This window comes from Acinonyx jubatus, chromosome D2 (genome assembly GCF_027475565.1).
Source record: "Acinonyx jubatus isolate Ajub_Pintada_27869175 chromosome D2, VMU_Ajub_asm_v1.0, whole genome shotgun sequence".
Lineage (NCBI taxonomy): Eukaryota > Metazoa > Chordata > Mammalia > Carnivora > Felidae > Acinonyx > Acinonyx jubatus.
The window spans coordinates 5184549-5203389 of record NC_069393.1 but is presented as its reverse complement, the minus strand read 5'-3'; the positions used below and the strand labels follow the sequence as shown (position 1 = coordinate 5203389).

The 18841-nt window shown below is 40.8% G+C and overlaps 1 protein-coding gene across 7 annotated transcripts in view; it reads left to right on the top strand.

Annotated features, from left to right (window-relative positions):
• Positions 1-18841, top strand: part of TARBP1 (TAR (HIV-1) RNA binding protein 1) — a 94513-nt gene that overhangs the window by 20694 nt on the left and 54978 nt on the right. For 4 of the 7 annotated variants that reach the window (XR_008292361.1, XM_053207771.1, XM_053207766.1 and 1 more), the window contains 5 exons: positions 3186-3327; positions 8637-8736; positions 9711-9883; positions 15633-15730; positions 16482-16538. Coding sequence is in view for 6 of the 7 variants with exons in the window: in XM_053207771.1 (XP_053063746.1) it covers positions 3186-3327; positions 8637-8736; positions 9711-9883; positions 15633-15730; positions 16482-16538 (570 nt within the window). In the remaining variant the exon portion in view is untranslated. The remainder of the gene's footprint in view (positions 1-3185; positions 3328-8636; positions 8737-9710; positions 9884-15632; positions 15731-16481; positions 16539-18841) is intronic. The other 3 variants (XM_053207769.1, XM_053207768.1, XM_053207767.1) reach the window with 2 other exon arrangements.

The following is an 18841-nucleotide window of genomic DNA, read 5'->3' as shown; positions in this document are numbered from 1 at the left end:
CACACTTTGCACACAGTGGACTCCGTGCTAAGTTTTGGAAATTTGTGGTCAGCAAGATACACATGGCCGCTGTCCTCACAAAGCTTACAGGCTGGTGGTTTATCTGAACCCAAACTTTAATTCTTTCTGTTTAAAAGTAGAAGCAAATATGTATATATGTACCTTAGCTTAGTTCTGGCTATAGTGCATATGGGGTAGTGTCCTCATTGCAGTAGCAATCTCTATTATGTTGAATCATGTAAAATCATTGATATTCGGTCAGTTTTAACCTGTGGAAATGGCATTTCCCTATAGCTCAACCTAAGTAATTTTTAAAATTCAAGGGCAGTATTAGGTTCACAGAGAAACTGAACAGAAGGTGCAGAGAGGTCCCCACACCTCCTCACCAGTCCCCTCCTCCTCCCTCTCTATTATTAACGTCTTGCGTTAATGGGATATATTTGTTATGATTGATGAGCCAGTATTGATACATGATTATTAACTAATGTCCATAGTTTACATTGGGGTTCACTCTTTGTTTTGTATATTTCATGGACTTTGGTAAGTGTGTAATGACACAAATACCATTACCCTATCACACCGATGAGTCTCACTGCCCTAAAAATCCCCTGTGCTCCACCTACTTGTCCCTTTCTTCTCTCCCCCCAGCCCCAAACCCTGGGCAACCACTGATACTTTCTCTGCATCCATCGTTCTGCCTTTTCCGGAATGTCCTCTAACTGGAATCCTATGCTGTGAAGCCTTTTCTGATTAGCGTCTTTCACTAAGAAATATGCATGTCTTTTCATGGCTTGATAGCTCACATCTTCCTATCACTGAATAACATTCCACTGCTCATTCATTCATTCACCTCCCGAAAGACACCTCGGTTGTTTTTAAATTCTGGCAATTATGAATAAAGCTGCTCTAAACATTAACATACAGGTTTTTATATGGACATAACGTTTTAACTCATTTGAGTGCATACCAAAAGGCACAGTTGCTGTGGATTATGTTAAGAGAATGTTCAGTTTTTTAAGGAGAGCCCAAATTGTCTTCCAAAGTGACTGTACCATTTTGCATTCCCACGAGCGGCGAAGGAGACTTCTGTTGCCCCACATCCTTATCAGCGTTTGGTGTTGTCAGTGGTTTGAACGTTAGCCATTCTGTGAGGCGTGTGGTGGTATCTTGTTTTTTAATTTGTAGTTCTCTAGTGATGTGATGCTGAACGTCTTTTCGTATGCTGTTTGCTCTTTGTGTATCTTCTTTGATGAGGCGTTTGTTCAGATCTCTGCCTATTTGTAAAAATCGGGTTATTTGTTTTCGTAACGGTAAGTTCTTTGTGTATTTTGGATACCAATCCTTTACCAGAAATGTGTCTCTTGCAAATAGTTTCCTCCCAGTCTGTGGCATCTTCTCGTTTCCTTAACAGTATCCAAATAAACGTTTGAGACTTGTATTTTAATGGGAAATCAAGGGAACCTGTCTCCCAGAGACTGCTAGGTAGATGCCATTTTAAATCATAATTCTGACATGAAAACTCTTTGAAGAAGACAACATTCTGAGTCTTGTGACAGATTTGATGGAAGGAAGAAGCAGATATGAATTTGAGTTTACTTGTCTGTCGGTTATTTTGTCATAGTAGGATGTCGCTTGTGGGAAATGCAAGATTTGGAAAACCTCACACGTTTTACAGCAGTAATTAAGAAACGTAGCCTGACCAGTGTGAGAGGAATATAAAGAAAAAGTATATTCTGTTGAGAGATCAGTATCCTCGTTGGCCTCCCTGTGAGATTTTACAGTTCTCTGACTTGATAATAAAGACCTACACATTGGTGTTTCTGAACTGCTCATTCATTGGCACCTATGGGATGTTGGTTTTAGTCTTGACTGATTCATTCATTCATGAAGTTTGTCTTTGGTCAAGTGGTGCATCACGGTCTCCTTGCATGTAATTTTGGATGACCTTAATACCGAGAAAATTCTTATTTTTTAGAAAGACTTATTTCATAATGATTGACTTCGTATTTAAATTTGTATGTTGTGGGGCACCTGGTTGGTTCAGTCGGTTAAGCGTCCGACTTTGGCTCAGGTCACGATCTCACGGTCCGCGAGTTCGGGCCCCGCATCGGGCTCTCTGCTGACAGCTCAGAGCCTGGAGCCCGTTTCAGATTCTGTGTCTCCCTCTCTCTCTGCCCCTCCCCTGTTCATGCTCTGTCTCTCTCTGTCTCAAAAATAAATAAACGTTAAAAAAAAAAAATTAAAAAAAAATTCGTATGTTGAATGTGTACAGTAAGAGATGTGCTGTAAAAGGAAAACCTAGAACATAATTAGATTTCAAAACAGAATTCACAATTATGCGTGATCAAAGTTGAATTCTGTGACTTGTAGTTTTGTACATCTTCCAAAAGATGTAATGGGAAAGGACTAGTATTTCTCTTTTTAATTCATACATTTCAAAAGGTGCGTATGATAGAAAGTAGCCTTGTCAGGAAGGTGGGAACTTTAATTACAACTTAATACATTCTGCATTCTCTCAAACATATCTTTATTTTTGTATGTGAAGTTGGAATGAATTTTAAGGTTGTAATTTGTTTTACGTAATGTGTCACTTTTCACAGAGATGTTCTTTAGAAGACCCTATCAAAATGTGTACTATATATTAGGTACTTAAAAAAATTTTTTTTAAGTTTGTTTGTTTTGGGAGAGAGAGAGTGTGGGTGTGCCTGTTGGCCTGTGAGCGTGGGAGGGGCAGAGGGAGAGAGAGAGAGAGAGGAAATGAGAATGAATCCCAAGTAAGCTCCATGGTGTCAGTGTAGAGCCCTATGCGAGGCTCGATCTTACAAGCCATGAGATCATGACCCGAGCCAAGATCAAGAGTTGTACGCTTAACGCACCGAGCCACCCAGGTGCTGCCGTTCTTCAAAAATTCTTGCCTGTTAATGAAGTTTACGCACGCTCTGAGGGAGGTTGAAACACCCACATGTGTATATACACAGATACCTACATATATATACATATACACATTTTTTTTTTCTGTCGGCACTATTATCTGTAGAACTCCATCATGACTAAATATTTTATTACTTTGTTGTGTTCAGTTACTTAAATTCAGTTTATTGTGGAAGAAAGAAAATTGGCTTAGGGCAATTAGAAACCCTTTGTTCAGGTAGGTTTTTAAAATAAAAACTATTTTTTCTTCCTAGCTGTGTGATTGGTTGCGTGTTAATGAAAACTGTTTTAGGAGAGCCTCAGATTGTAGTTGCGTTGGACTTCCTGAGACGTCCTCTCTAAATGCTTACGTGAAGAACCTAGTTCAAGAGTATATGAAGTCACCTGCTTTGGAAAGTAAGTCTGAAATCATTTATATGGATTGGTATCACCAAATTGTCTTCAAAGGACTTTTAACTAGTTTTTCAGATCAAGATACACGCTTAACGAAGAAATGCGTGATTTACTGGTATTCAACTCCTGTTTTCAGCCAGATGTGAATAATGGAATGTAAAAATACGTTTCCTACTTGTACTTTATCTGTTCTAGGACTTGAGGATTTCAAACTATTTTTGTATGTTTTAAGAAACTAGTAGGTTGCCAAAGTAGGAATTGGACACAAATTTATTCTATAATTACTGAATCTTCACAGGCTCCATACCGCCTATGTGTTTTTAGAGCCTCTGTAAGTGGAAATATTTGTAGATAAATATGGGTAGCTTTTATGTGTTTGTTTTCGAAACATCACATGTAATATGAACTGATTTTGAAAAGTAGTTTTAGAGAAAAGTTATGTTTGAAAGGGTGGTTTTGTTAGTTTTTTTCTTTTTACCAGATACTTAGCTGATATCAATTTTCCAACTTCTTTGGGGAAATGTGTAAGACTACCTAAGGGAAGAACTATTAGCGGATTCATTAATTAGGATTCTTCTTACATTTCTAATGCTGCTTCATTAAAGTCGTTAGGGATAATTTGGGTAAATTACATCCTTGAATTTAACGTGTCTTAAATTTCCTAGCGTTGTCTCAGACTAAGTTGTGTTCATGTACTGATTTCTCTGATCATGGAATAGGTTTTAAACGATCAGATAATTATCCTTCCAAAATATGTGAGTTCATCTCTTCTTCCTTCGTAGAATATTTCTCTTTTGTATTTTATTCTATGTCTAATAATTCTGTGCTGTTACTTGGAGGATTCTTTTGTTAGGCCTACAAAAGTAAATAAATTTTAGTTCCTACTAGAGTAAACACACGTTAAGCTCCCTGAAATATCTGTAGAACTTGTTTTATAATTTAGAGTATATAACAGTGTCAGATCTGATTAGATACTCAAAATCGGATGAAACGCTATTTTTAGAATTTCTTTAATATTTCTAGAACTTAAAATATACTATTTAATATATAACATGCTATTTTAAGTTTTTAAAAAAATTAAAACTTGATTTCAAGTACAAAGGAAGCATTTGTGTTTGTTTTAATAGCCCTTGGCTAAGTGCCTTTATGAAGTTTAATTGACAGCTACTGGGCAATTCTGAGACCAAATGAATAAATTCCAAAGCAAACGATATTTATCTTGAGTTTCTGAACGTAAGATACATATAATATTCACATTCGTTTTTATATAAAGACTCATTGGCCAAAACACTATTTTCAGTCAGGTTCTACATCTAAAGTAGCTTTTTCTTTGGCTTTTGGTATATAGTTAGTACAGGTAGCTTTCATACTATTGATTCAGCAAGCACATATCACGTGTTTCCTAAGTGCCAGGCATCGGAATTACAGAGATAAAAGCTGTATCCCTTGCCCTCAGAAGGAGCATCATCTAGCAAGGAAGTTGATAAGTAAGCAGATAATCCTAGCACAGTGCCTTGAAAGCCATAAGCACTGGGATGGGGAGCCTGTACGAGCAGTTGTCTGTTTAGAACAGGTAGACCAGCAGAGGTAGCGGGACGTCACCAGGTGAGCGATGTCTGACGTGTGAATAGAAATTCAGGTGAAAAGAGGGAAGGAGCATCCCACAGGCTTGGATGAACTTGCGTCCGGGGAGCAGAAAGTAGGCAGGCCACTATCCATCTGTGTATTTGTATATCTGTGTATCTTTCATCTGTGTATTTATGACACGGAGCTCAAGAAAGAATGGTAAGAGGTAAGGATGGATATGAGGTATACACACACACGCACACACACACACACACACGCACACACGCTATGTTGTTCACACGATACCTAAGACAATAGGACAGAGCAACAACAAAAACCACACAGAACCAGCATCACCTACAAACAAACAAAAATGTTAAAGAACTTTCAGAAATTACAGAAAGTGCAACAGTTTGGAAATAGCACCAAAGGCTTGTCAGAACTTGGATGTGCTAAGATTAACCAGAATGTGAAATACATTTGAAGAAATTTATACTGAAATCAAGCGGTCCTCAGAAAGGATATTTGATAGGTGAAGATTTTGAGGTTAATGTGCCTACTTGAAATGTAACTAAGAAATGTAGAGCTATGGAATAACCCCAAAGTAGTATATTGCAGTTGTACAACAAATGATAAAAATAGCTTTGAGGTATAATTGATGTACGTTAAACTGCTCATACGTAAGCTGTACGGTGTGATGGGTTTTGACCTATGTATATATGAAACCACCAGCATAGCAAGGTGTGACGAACATAACTGTCAGGCTCAAAAGTGTTTTCGCACCCCTTTATAATTCTTACCTCCTGCTTCTACCTCTTTCTCCTCCAAGCACAGACGAGCCCTGATGTGCTCTCAAGACATCGGATTAGTTTGCATTTTCTAGAATTGCACTCCGTTTTTAAAATTCACGGTGGCAAGGTTTGACTGGTGATGCAGGGCTAAGTTGCATTAAGGTGATTAATAATAGCCAGCGATTCTTTTGTTTCCTTAAAACCACTGTTGCCTCCACTTTTCTACCTCCAGGGAGAGAAAACGGAGCATAAATAGGAATTCTCTGCCAGTTGTTTGCAGAGTATGGTTTCCAGATCAGCCATGCCAACATCACCTGGAAACTGTTTCGAAATACAAATTCTCCAGCTGTATCCCAAACCTGTTGAATCAAACTCTGGGTAGGAGCTCACCCTCTGTATTAATAAAGTCTCCAGTTATTTTGAAGTTTGAGACCCACTGCACTGAAGCATGGAATTGCTTAGTATGGTGACAAAGTACTCAGGAAGCAACCTGCCGCAAAATTCCCTGCAAAGGTGTGCCTTCCTCTGGAGGAGTAAGGCGCCCAGTTATTACTGGCCTCGTACTGTGGCGTTCCTTGACAGCAGAAGGCATTAAATATCCACTAAACTTCTCATTTACAACCTTCCCTTTCCATATCCAAGGTGAAAAATTGCTCAAGATTTCAGACAGGATCTGTGCTTCTAGAACTGTGCTCTTGGTATTTTGCCGGAGGAAGTGAGAACTGTCAGGGTAGCCACTTTGAGGACCCAGCATGTGCTGTTCATACCAAAACGTGTCGTATTTACATCCAAAGGCTTCCTGCTCACATGCTGTGTAAGTGGAGAAGATGCTTAAGGGCCACTGCGATTTGGAAATGTTTCCTTCTTAAATAGCACCCCCACCCCTTCCGCCTCCTGTGAGGTCAAGGGTATCTGATTATATAAATGCTCTTCAAAATAGAGGGAACTAAAAAAACAAAAAACAAAAAACAAAAAGCATAGAGGGAACTGAAGAGCATATTGGCATTTGATTTCATTTTAGTCTGTGTTTATAAATGAATTTTCAGTGTAAATGTGGGATGTAAAGCATTAATGAGAAAAAATGTTGCAGAGAATAAGTTTGAATAACTCATCTTTACACTGATAAATGTGGCTTACTTAATTTTTCTAGATAGCACCAACATTGGGATTTTTTTTAATAAATATGACCAGATTTTTTATTGACGGCAACTAAGTGCCATTTATAAGATTTTTTAAAATATCTAACAAAGTTTTTCCTTTTGTTGTATTTTTTAACTGAGTTCTCCTACATGCAAGCATGTTTTTACCGTTGTCCATCTTCTGTACTATTCCAATAAATTTGTATCAAAATAAATTATCCCCAAAATATATTAGAGTGTTTAAGAAAATGGTTTAAGTATTTAAACTCCTGGGCTGGAAAACTAGATCTCTTGCCAAAAATTTTCTTGGAAATTGAGGTGAAAAGTGTGACCTCACTATAGTAATACACCACGAATAAAGAAGAAATCTTCTCTTCATGCCTTATTTTAATTTAACTGGCTTTCAGAGATGGGAAATACTCATTTTATCTGTTAACCACGTTCTCTCTTCCAAAACTTATTCTAGAAACTTTGCATGTATTTTTATAATAAACCCAAGGAAAGTCTTATTTGTTAGCTTGATTTCATAGAAAGTGATCTAAACTTTTTTTTTTTTTTAAAGTGTAGTTGACACACAGTGTTAGGTTAGTTTCAGCATAGACCTAAGTTTTCTGAGAGGATAAGCAGTTAGTTATTCCAGGGTCCCACAGCTAACCAGCACAGGACTCGGGTTCAGACGCACGTCTGAAGCTCCAGAACCTTTGTGTCCATACCTATTCCATCCTCCTCCTGGTTGCAATTTAGGGAATTTTCTTGTCTCAACTGAAATACTAGAATTGTCTCTTAACCCATCTACTTGAATCTCCTCTTGCTTCCCCTACAGTCTGTCTCCCACATTGTGCCTGGAGAAATCTGTTCAAACTACTAATTTGGATCTACAGATGTTTCCTCCCTTTGTTTTATATGCCTTCACTTTAACCTCCAGTGGCTTCCCTTGCCTTTAGGGTCAAGACAGGAATTCTTTGCATGGCCTGCTCAGTCTTCTGGTCTCTTCCCTGGCTGTTTCTGCAACCTCATCTTTGGCACTCCTCGCACTTGTGAGTCCCTGCTACATGGGCGCCCCTCTATCTCCTGGAGCACGGCTTGCTTCAGAGGACCCTTGATGTGCTCTTCCTAACTTGGGAAGGCCTTGCATCCCTTCAACTACTGTACTCTTTCCCAGCCTTTGTGCTCAGCCTACTCGTTCTTCAGGGCACTTTCTCTTTACTGCCCAGAAAGAGGAGAGCATAGCCTCCTAGTGTGCACTTCCCTCGTGACATTTTATACCAGTCACTACAGTTGTCATTTTACATTTCATTGTTCTTTGACGAATGTTTTTCTCCTCTACTGCAACGTAAATTCCGTTAGCACAGGAGCCATTGTGTCTTCAGCACCTAGGTCAGCTCCTTTGTCTGTGTCCTGCAGAAGGCATTGGTTTTGTTTTATTTATTTTTTAATGTTTATTTTTGAGAGAGAGAGAGCATGAGCAGGAGAGGGGCAGAGAGAGAGAGAGAGAGGGAGACACAGGATCTGAAGCAGGCTCCAGGCTCTAAGCTGTCAGCACAGAGCCCGATGCAGGGTTCGTACACACGAACTGTGAGATCATGACCTGAGCTGAAGTGGGATGCTTAGCTCACTGAGCCACTCAGGTGCCCCTGTTTGTTTGTATTTAAACACGTATAACGATGAGCTATACTGTAAGGTGTTGTCCTGCATTTCATCTCAGCTCTTATAATCTGATATTGATAAGACATAATCATTTGGCTGTTTTGTTTTGAAACCTCATCTTTGAAGGATTTTGTTAACACTTTGCAAACCTTGACTATTATTATTCAAGCAGGAGAAAACTGCTTTATGCCTGACTGGTTTGAAGCCAAGCTTGTTGCAATGATGGTCTTGTTGGCTGTAGATGTGGAAGGAATGAAGTCTCAATACAGGTAAGTGTTTCCAAGCTAAAAAAAAAAAAAAAAAAGGCTAATCAAATTTATGGTACCTGTTCCGACTTTTCCATGATTATTTGTATGGAGTTGATCACAGGGTATTAAAAGAAGAAACTAGAGCATTGTCAGTACACTAAAGAAATGCCTAAAATTAACAATAAATTAATATGAATGGGCCTTATTAGGCTTTTAGGTTAGTAAGTTCAGCTGTTCAAGAAGGTCAGAAACACTATATACAGTAATCACTGGTTTTATGTAAGAATATTAGAACAGATTTTAAGATTCTCGCATATGATTGGGTAAAGAAATTTACTGGGTTGGTCAAACCCAACACATTTGTAAAACGTGTACTTTTTATTAATGTAATAAAGACAAAGCGATCTTATTTATATTTTGAAAATGTGCGCAGATCAGTTCTCACCAGATTATGATTGTTGCAGAAAGCAACTTCCACTTGCTCGTGTATTTGCATGATATGCAGTTAATTTGATTAACATCAAATCTCTTTTCTAGACAAAGCTTTAGTACTAAAGTTGGTTATGATTTTTTTTTTTATAAATCCTTAATTCTTTGTATTTTTTGTTAACATCTCATTTCCTTGGCTAGCATATGTTTGTTTTGTTTTGTTTTTAAATTATTGTAGCAGGGTCTCAGCATTTTAATTTCCAAATGAATTGGGTATAGGATTCCCTTTATACTTGTGCTTGAAGTTGAGTGTGGAACGTTCTTCCCTGTGCTTTCTTTGTGAGTGCAATGCTGTACTCCCTGAGAAAGCACAGACTGGAGAGGTCAGCGAAGAGGCCGGAGGGAGAGATCAGTCCTAACAGGTGCTACGTGTCTGCATCATCTAGAAGACTAATTCTGTCTAACTGAATCCATTAGTTATATAACCAGTTCTGCAAGTTATAGATGGAAACGAATTTCTTCATGGTTTTGAAATGCTTGATTTGGGCATGTCTTTTAATATCTAGTGAAAAGCGGAGAACACAGAATGTATTAAGGATATTCTTAGATCCTCTTCTGGAATCCCTTATGAAGTTGGGCACAAATGCCTACATGCCCTTGCTGAAAACTGACAGATGCCTGCAGTTGCTGGTGAAGTTATTGCACACTTGCATGTTGAAAGGTTCCAGTACCCAAGATGGTGAGGACAAATGGTTTCTGTTGGTGTCTTGCTTGGTATATTGTTGGTGTTTGGAATGAGAGGACATTCCTGACTCTTTGAAATAAGAGTATTACTTTATGCATTCAGCAGATATCGACTGTTTCCCGGTGGTACTGGGGATCCAGCAGTGAAGGTACAAGCCCCCTGCCCTCATGGAGCTGACAACATAGCCTTTACATATGTGCCAGTTACTGTTGATTTTACAACTTGATCTTCTTTGCTTGTCTTTTTTTTTTTTTTTCCATTTATGCTCAGTCATTGATTTCCAGACCATGAAAATGATCCCTATTTCATATATGTTACAGCAAGATCCCTTTCTCATGGCCACTATGATAGATGTTGCAGAGATTAAGCTAAAGCGTGAGAATGGTAGTCATTTTATAAAGAGTTGTTTGCAAATACATTGGTCTCTAAGTACCTTTTTTTTTTTTAATCTTTATTTTTCAGAGAGAGAGAGAGAGAGAGCATGAGCAGGGGCAGGGGGCAGAGAGAGAGAGGGAGACACAGAATCTGAAGCAGGCTCCAGGCTCTGAGCTGTCAGCACAGAGCCAAATGCAGGGCTTGAACCCATGAACCATGAAATCATGACCTGAGCCGAAGTCAGATGCTGAACTGACTGAGCCACCCAGGTGCCCCTCTAAGTACCTTTTTTTTTTTTAATTTTTTTTTTTTAACATTTATTTTTGAGACAGAGAGAGAGAGCATGAATGGGGGAGGGTCAGAGAGAGGGAGACACAGAATCCGAAGAGGCTCCAGGCTCTGAGCTGTCAGCACAGAGCCCGACGCGGGGTTCGAACTCATGGATGGCGAGATCACGACCTGAGCTGAAGTCGGCCGCTTAACCGACTGAGCCACCCAGGCACCCCTCTAAGTACCTTTTAAGTAGAAAATAATTCATACAGAAAGTGTAGTGGTAATGGAAACGTTGAGTTCGTCTCTCCTTAAATAAAGATACACGCAGAACAGTAGCTGGAAACCACAGACACTAGAGACAAGAATATTCATGGATGAGCCTTGATTCCCAATCCGTTCTCACCAGTTTCACTTGGCATTTTAGAAATTTACTGTGTGAAAATCCTAGACAAGCGCTGCTGTGAGGCAAAGCCTGAGGAAAACACTGATGGGATTATATTTTAACGTGTGGCCTGTGAACTTTTAAAGCCAGTTTCCAAATTCTGATACTTTTGATACTGGCAGCAGAATCAGGTGCTGGACGCATGTAATGGTAACTTTTTATAAGCTTTTCAACTCGCTAAGGCCATAAATTTGGGTTCCTTTGACATGTGTTGACTGTTTGTACTAAGCTCAGTGCTTTCAAGTGCAGGACTGGGTCATAGGCACCATTTGGAAAACTGTGGTATTTGACACACACACGAGTGTGTGATGTTATATGTAAGTTACGATGCCCGATAATCAAACACCTGTGAATTTACTACCCAAGCTAAGAACGATGTTACCTGTTACCCCCCAGTCCCCTCTGTTTGCCTCCTGATTTTGACTTTTGTCTTTATCACTTCCGTGCACTTTAAAAAATGGGTTTATTTCATCTGTAGGTATTCCTCAACAACGTACTGTCCAGTTTTCCTGCTTTTGAGCTTTACAGAAATGTCGCTTCACCGTAGGAAGTCTTCTGTAACTTTTCCCACTTCACGTGTTTCTAAGCTTCCTCCACATCCTTTGTTAGACTTCGTTACTTTCCCCGTTGTGTAATCTTTCGTATGATGGCACCGCTATTTATGCGCTTTCCTAGTGCTGGACGTTGGAGTGTGGCTATGACTGTCACATGTGTGCTGCCACCAACATGTGTCTTCATGTCTTGTGGGCCTGTGTGTGTCTCTCTCCAGCGTTGTGTACTGGTTCCTAGGGTACGTGCGCATTCAGCTTTATAAGGTCGTGAAAAGTGTCTTTCTTTCCAGCTTCGTATCCCTAAATGTGTACACGCTTTATATTCTTTCCCGCAGAATGTCAGTGTTCCTGTTGTACCTCAGGCATATCTCTCTTTACATCACCAAGGAAGAGCTAGGGAAATACTGATTTTGATAGCCGTTGGCTTCCATTTGACTGGTAAACCATATCAAGCTTCGTTAACTGTAACTAGACCTTAATCCTGAAAGATTTCTTTTATGAAGAAAGAGGAAAATAGAAAAGAGCTATTTCCATTTTATAAATGAGGAAACAGTCTGGGAATTAATTAACCAGTACCAGGGGCAGTGAAGAAATAAGGGTAAAGTCAGAAATACCGAGGTAGACTTACTGTGAGCTGCTGGGATTGAGGCTTGGCAGTATGCTCTTTGGGGCAACTTTGACTGAATTGTGTTTTAAATCATTTAGTTAAAGTTTGTTTATTTGTTTTGGAGAGAGAGAGCGAGCGCAAGTGGGGGAAAGGCAGAGAGAGAGGGAGAGAGAATCCCAAGCAGGCTCCTCAGGCTCCTCAGTGTCAGTGTAGAGCCCAATGCGGGGCTCAATCTCATGACCCTGGGATCATGACCTGAGCTGAAATCAAGAATTGGACACCCAACTGACTGAGCACTGAGGTGCCCTGTGTTTAAAATTTTTTAAATTTGGGGCCCATGGGTGGCTCAGTCAGTTAAGCATCAAGTGGAAGCAAGTGGGAGAGGGGCAGAGAGAAGGAGACAGAATCCCACACAGGCTCCACGCTATCAGCACAGAGCCCGACGTGGGGCTCCAACTCAAAAACTGTGAGACCATGACCTGAGCCAAAATCCAAGAGTTGGACGCTTAACTAGCTGAGCCACCCAGGCGCCCCTGTTGATTTTTTTTTTCCAATTTCCTTCCTGTTTTTTGTTTGCTTCTGTCTGCTTGCTTTTAGTTTATTTTGCCTATTTAAAAAAATTAAGGTGGAAGTTTAGGTTGTAGATTTTAGATCTTTTTGAAAATGACCTCTCATGCTATAATTTTTTTTTTATGTTTTGTTTTAACTGCATCCCAAAACTTTTGGTGTGTTGTATTTCAGTGCAAAGTATTTTCTAACTTCTCTTGAGACTCTCTCTTTTACTCGTGAATCACTTAGAAATGTGTTTGGAGATTTTCTTATTATCTTCCTGTTATTTTTACTCTATTCTAGGCAGAGAGCATACTTTGTACACTTTTCAGTTTTTACAACTTCATTAAGGTTTGTTTTATGATCTAGGGTATGGTCTGTCTTAGCTACTGTTCCATGCGCACCTGGAAAAAATGTGTATTCTGCCGTTGGTGGGTGGGGTGTCCTATAAATGTCAGATCCAAGACTTATGTGGTGCATCTCAATTTTATATACTTGATGTGTCTGTTTCCTCTGTTACTGAGAGGGGAGTGCTGGAGTCCCCAGGTCCGAGTTTGAGTTTGCCTCTTTTCCTTTCTAGTTCTGTGGGTTTGGCGTCCTGTATTTTGCACTTCTGTTGTTAGGTGCCTATGTGTTCATGTTTAGAAGAGTGTGTTTTCTTGGTGAGTTGACTCTTACCTCAGTATGTAATATCCCTTTTTATCCCTGGTTATTTCCTTTACTCTGAAGTCTAGTTTGCCTGGTAGTGATATAACCACTCCTACTTCCTTCAGATTAGAATTTGCATAGTATTATTCCCTGGCTTTTTTACTTTTATTCTATTCACATCCTTAGATTTGAAGTGAATTTCTTACAGACAGCATATGTCATGATTTTTTAGCCATTCTGACACTGTCTTTTAGTTGGTGTAGACTATTCGCATTTAATGTAATTACATATATGTTTGGGTTTAGGTCTGTCATTTTATTTTTTGTGTTCTGTTTATTCCCGTTTTTCATTTCCGTCTTTCCCTCTTTTGGCTTGTTTTGGGCAGTTTGAACATTACTTCATATTCCATTTTAATTTACCCATTGTGTTTTTTACTAAACATCTAAAGCTTTGTGTGTGTGTTTGTGTGTGATTGCTATAGGGATTACAGTGTGCATACCTAACAGTCTGTTTAGAATTAATGTTTTACTGCTTGAAATGAATGTAGAAACTTGACCACCTTCTGGACTCCCTTTGCCCCTTTCTCCCCCACGTATTATAGTTGTCTTCTATCTGCATTTACTGAAAACTACCAGACAATGTTAGAATTTTTGCTTTTAACCATCAAAGAGATTTTAAAGATTTCAAGAGAGTAGCCTATTGTATTTACCTAGATGTTTGTGGTTTCTTTTGCTTTTCTTTCATCCCTGATGCCCCGTGTTTTCCTGGGGCATCATATACTTTGTTTTTGAAAAACAGCTTTTAGCATTTCTTTTGGAACAGGTTTGCTGCCAGTGAATTCTTAGTTTTTTTTCATCTGAGAGTGTCTTTATTTCACCTTTTGAGGAATATTTTGCTGGATATAAAATTCTGGTTTGATGGGTCTTTTCTTTCAGCAATTTAAAAATACTGCATTTGCTTCTGGCTGCCATTAGAATTCTCTGGTAATTCCAAGTGTTCTTTGTGTAGGTAATAACAGTTTTTCTCTGCTTTCAAGGTTGTTTCTTTGTCTTTAGTTTTCAGCAGTTTGGTTATACTCTATCATATTGCATATGATTTATTTTATTTTGTTGGTCTGTTTTCAAGTTCACAAACTCTTTTTTCTTGCATCTCCTTTCTGTTATTGTTCCCATCCAGTGAGTTTTTAAAATTACAGTAATTGTACTTTTCAACTACAAAATTCCTATTTGGTTTTTGTGTATATCTTATATTTCTTTGCTGAGACTTTCTATTTTCCCATATGTTTCCAGAGGGTGTATTGATTGATTGTTGAAGCATTTTATCATTAGCTGCTTGGGAGTCTTTGTCAGATTATTCTAGAGTCTGCATCATCTTGTTGGCTTTTGTAGATTGTCTTTTCCCTCGTGGGGTAGGAACTTCCTGATGCTTCATGTGCCCTCTTGTTTTGGATCGTATCCTAGAGATTTTGAATATCGTGTTATGAGACTCTGGGTCTTGTTTACATCCTGTGGAGAACGTTGATATTCTTGTGTCGATGACAATCAGCTTCAGGTTCAGCCCCAATTCTGATGTCCCATCTTCTGTGCACGTTCGTTCTGCTGTCACTTTTGTTTTCCGATCCTTTGTGGTGTGGTCTTGACCTTGACATGTGATCCTCCCAGTGGCCAGTCTGGGACGTGGGCAGCTGTCTCTCTGTTAGTTGAGTTCCAAAAGTCTTTGGGATGCTGCTTAGTAGCCGGTCCATGCAGGGCAGCTCGGGGGGAGCCCAGCAGTTCACAGACCACTTTCTGGGGCCATTTTCCTGAGTACCTCTCTCTCAGGAATCCCCTAAGGACTCATTGTCTGCTCCTCTGGGGTTCCCCCCTTTTCATTCTCTGATGAGAAAGTTGGGGCCCATCAGGCTGCCTGCTTTCTTGACTGCTCCTGCACGTGGTTCCAGTCTGCAGGAAGACCAAGGTCACTGTGTTTGGTGTTACTGCTTTCTGAATCCTCCCACTACTTTTTACCTTGTAGAGTCTCCACATAGCTGCTCAGTTATTCGGTCTGGGTTTTATAGTGAGAGAGGCTGGTGTGTCCCTGTTCCATCTTATCCAGAACTAAAACTCCTAAATGAGTTTTAAGGTGAATTATAGATTTCCCCATAATACTAATGACTGTTGTTTTATTGGAATTCAGTTTTGGTTAGTGATTCACTCACGTGCTTAACATAGATGTACTTTTACTAGAAAATCTGGCATTTTTTTTTGTACCGAGGAACTTACATCTGTCATTCAGTTGCACGCTTTTTTTTCTGTACAGATGAGGTGTTTACTCTTCTTCAGAACTTTGTCATGTCTACTGCAGAGAGCATTTCTGAATTTATTCTCCGACGGCTTACCATGAATGAACTGAGCCGTGTAAGTATTCCTAGGAGTCACTTTTCATTCTTTTCGTCAATATTTGAGTGATTACTTACTGGCAGGCACTGTATTAAATTGAGAAAATTAATGTGATAGTTTCTGGAGAAGACACCTTAGGAAGCAGAGAAAAACACAAGCTTCGGAGTCTCCTCCTTACTTTCATTCCATCTGAGTCATAACCAAGTCCTTGGGAAAGTTATGTAGCTTTTCTGAGCCTTAGTTTCCTCATCTGCAAGATGGAGATAATACATCTACTTCCCAGGGGCTAGGGAGTTTTGCATGGTGTAATATATCTGGAATATTTAGCATATTCGATGTGTATTTGGTCGTAGGATCCAGAGATTCTGATTTGGGATGTTTGGGGTGGGACCAGGTAATAGTACATGTATGTTTCCAAAGCTCTGCAAGTGATTCTGAAACACAGAGTGGAAAGCAGTCAGTTCTGAGGTAAGTGTCCTCCTTACCTGCTCTGTCTCTATTCTCCACAGACTGTTCCTTCTAGGACAGCTGAGAAAAATAACACCTGAAACTAATATAACACTGTATGTTAACTATGCTGGAATTTAAAAAAAAGAAAGTAATTTCCCTTTTTCTTCAAGAATATTTTGAAAATGCCAATTCATGTAGGAATGCGTATTCTTAATTTTTTTTTTTTTTTGGTTGAAATCTCTAGGGACAAATGTCAAAGGTTTAGAATCAATAGACTGTGAACAAAGTGTGAAAATGTGCTTATTTCACCTTTTTTTAGAATACTCACTTAAGTACATTTGAAAGCCTTATGAGCAAGTGTGAAAATACAAAAAAGGCAAGTTTTATGCTGCAAGACCTGAATTGTTATGACAGGAAGGCAAAGATATATGGAGAAAAAGCCCGTTGGAGTGGGGTGGGGGGGTGTTTAGCTTTCTTCTTATTAAGCAGTTGCTCATAGTGGCATTGCTACACATATGTTCCGAAGAAGGCGGTTCATAAAGAAGTAACTCTTTGGGTTTGTTTTGCGTCAATATCACTTTATTACCACCAGTATTACATTATCTTTCCATTAGGGAAATTTTCAGACATACACAAAAGAAGTATAATGAGCCTCCATGTACCCGTTACAGAACATAACTGTTTTGGTTTGTTTGGAATTTAAAGCTAAAAATAGCTTTAAAAGGGGAAGGACTAGGGGCGCCTGGGTGGCTCAGTTGGTTAAGCATCAGACTCTTGATTTCCACTCAGGTCATGATCTTGTGGTTTCATAAGTTCCAGCCCTAAGTCGGGCTCTGGGCTGTCAGCACAAAGCCCACTTGGGATTCTCTCTCTCTCTCTCTCTCTCTCTCTCTCTCTCTCTCTCGCTCTCGCTCTCAAGGTCTCTCTTGCTCTCTCTGCCCCTCCCCCACTTGCATTGTCTCTGTCTCTCAGAATAAACAAACTTTTAAAAGAAAAAGGGGGAAGGATTAATGTGATTTTATTTAACAACCAGCTTTCAGGGAAAAAAAAGACAGGTTCGTAGTATCGTATCAGTTTCCATGGCTGATTTCAAGTTGCCTACGTGAGGCTGTGGAATCAGAGCGAGGGAGGACCCTCGCTCGGCTGCAGGCTGCTCCGGCACACTGCCCCCCCTCAGGCACACTGCACCCCCCCGGGGAACACTGCATCCCCTCAACATGGGACCAGCAGCTGCCACACCTGAACCCATCTCCCGCCTTCCCAGGTTCCTGTAGAGCACAGCAGTCTGCTCCGTTCCATCCGTTCAAGAACCTTACGGTTGTCCATCCCCTCTCTCCCTCCCTCCCTCCCTCCTCTCTCTGTCTCTCTGTCTCTCTGTTTCTCTCTCTGTCTCGTATTTTCAGCCTCTCCTTGTCTCTTGGATTTTTTTTCATGAGCATTGAAACAACTTAAGAGCCCCTCATCTTAAAGACCCTCTCAATTCCATGGTCCCTTCAGTTTTCCTCTCTTCGTCAGCTTGTTTACAAACACGCCCTGCCACTCCGTTCTCTGGTTTCTGCCTCTTCTGTCACACGGAAACAGCTGTCTCTAAAGTTGTCATAAACCAAATGGGTGCTTTTCAAGTCCTAGTTTCCTTGACTCCTCAGCCCCGCTGGACACATCAACCACTCCCCCTTGGAAACACCAGTCGTCCTCAGCGTCTGTGACACCTTCCTGTCCTGGTTGTGGCCCCATCGCTCTGCCATCGCCCCCACTTCTGTTTGAACGTCCGTTCTCTGCTACATAGACTTGAACGTCAGCACTTTTAGTATGTTTTGTTTTGTTTTGTTTTGTTTTGTGGCACACACACACAGAATCCGAAGCAGGCTCCAGGCTCTGAGCTGTCAGCACAGAGCCCGACACAGGGCTTGAACTTGGGAACCATGAGATCATGACCTGAGCTGAAGTCGGACGCTCAACCCACTGAGCCACCCCGGGACCCCGAACGTCGGCGCTTTTGTAAGGGTAGCCCGGGCCCTTATTTTCTCACGCTCCTCTGTTGAGGGAGGCGCTCTAGGCTGCACCCCCAGCTTTGGTGGTGCCAGGGACCCTACCTCTGCGTCTTCACCGCCGGCTGCTTTCCCCAGCCTACCGCCCCGTCAGCCTAGCGCTCTTTGATGGCCCAGTTGCATCTGTCACCCTTCAGCCATTCAGAACTGAAGCCCTCACCATTCCCTCCTCAGTGAATGTACCACCATCCGGCCAGTTTCTGTAGCCTCTCACTTAAGAATCCTCCCTGGCACTCTGTCCCTCAGTCTCACCCCAGTGTCCGGTCTCCACCAGCTCCTGCAGCTGTCCCTTCCTGTCTGCCCGGGGGCCCCGCCCTTGGAGTGCCTCACATGTGGTGGTTGCTCAGTAAAAACTGATTAAATGGATGAATTCTGTGCTTCCTGGTGTGGTGGAAGGCCTCCGAGGATATCATCCATAATGAGCACGGTAGTCATCATCAGGGCCGCCATTCGGGGCTCGTCCACTAGTTGTTTCAGAACCCCTGTGGCGCGTGGACATTATCGTCCGCATTTTGTGGATGAGGGATCAGGCCTGCGGAGGTCGGGTCACAGGGCCGGTGGGTGGTAGAGCTGGACTGAAGCACGGGTCCACAACTCTCAGACACAAGGCGTTCAGTTCCGCCTCTCCCAC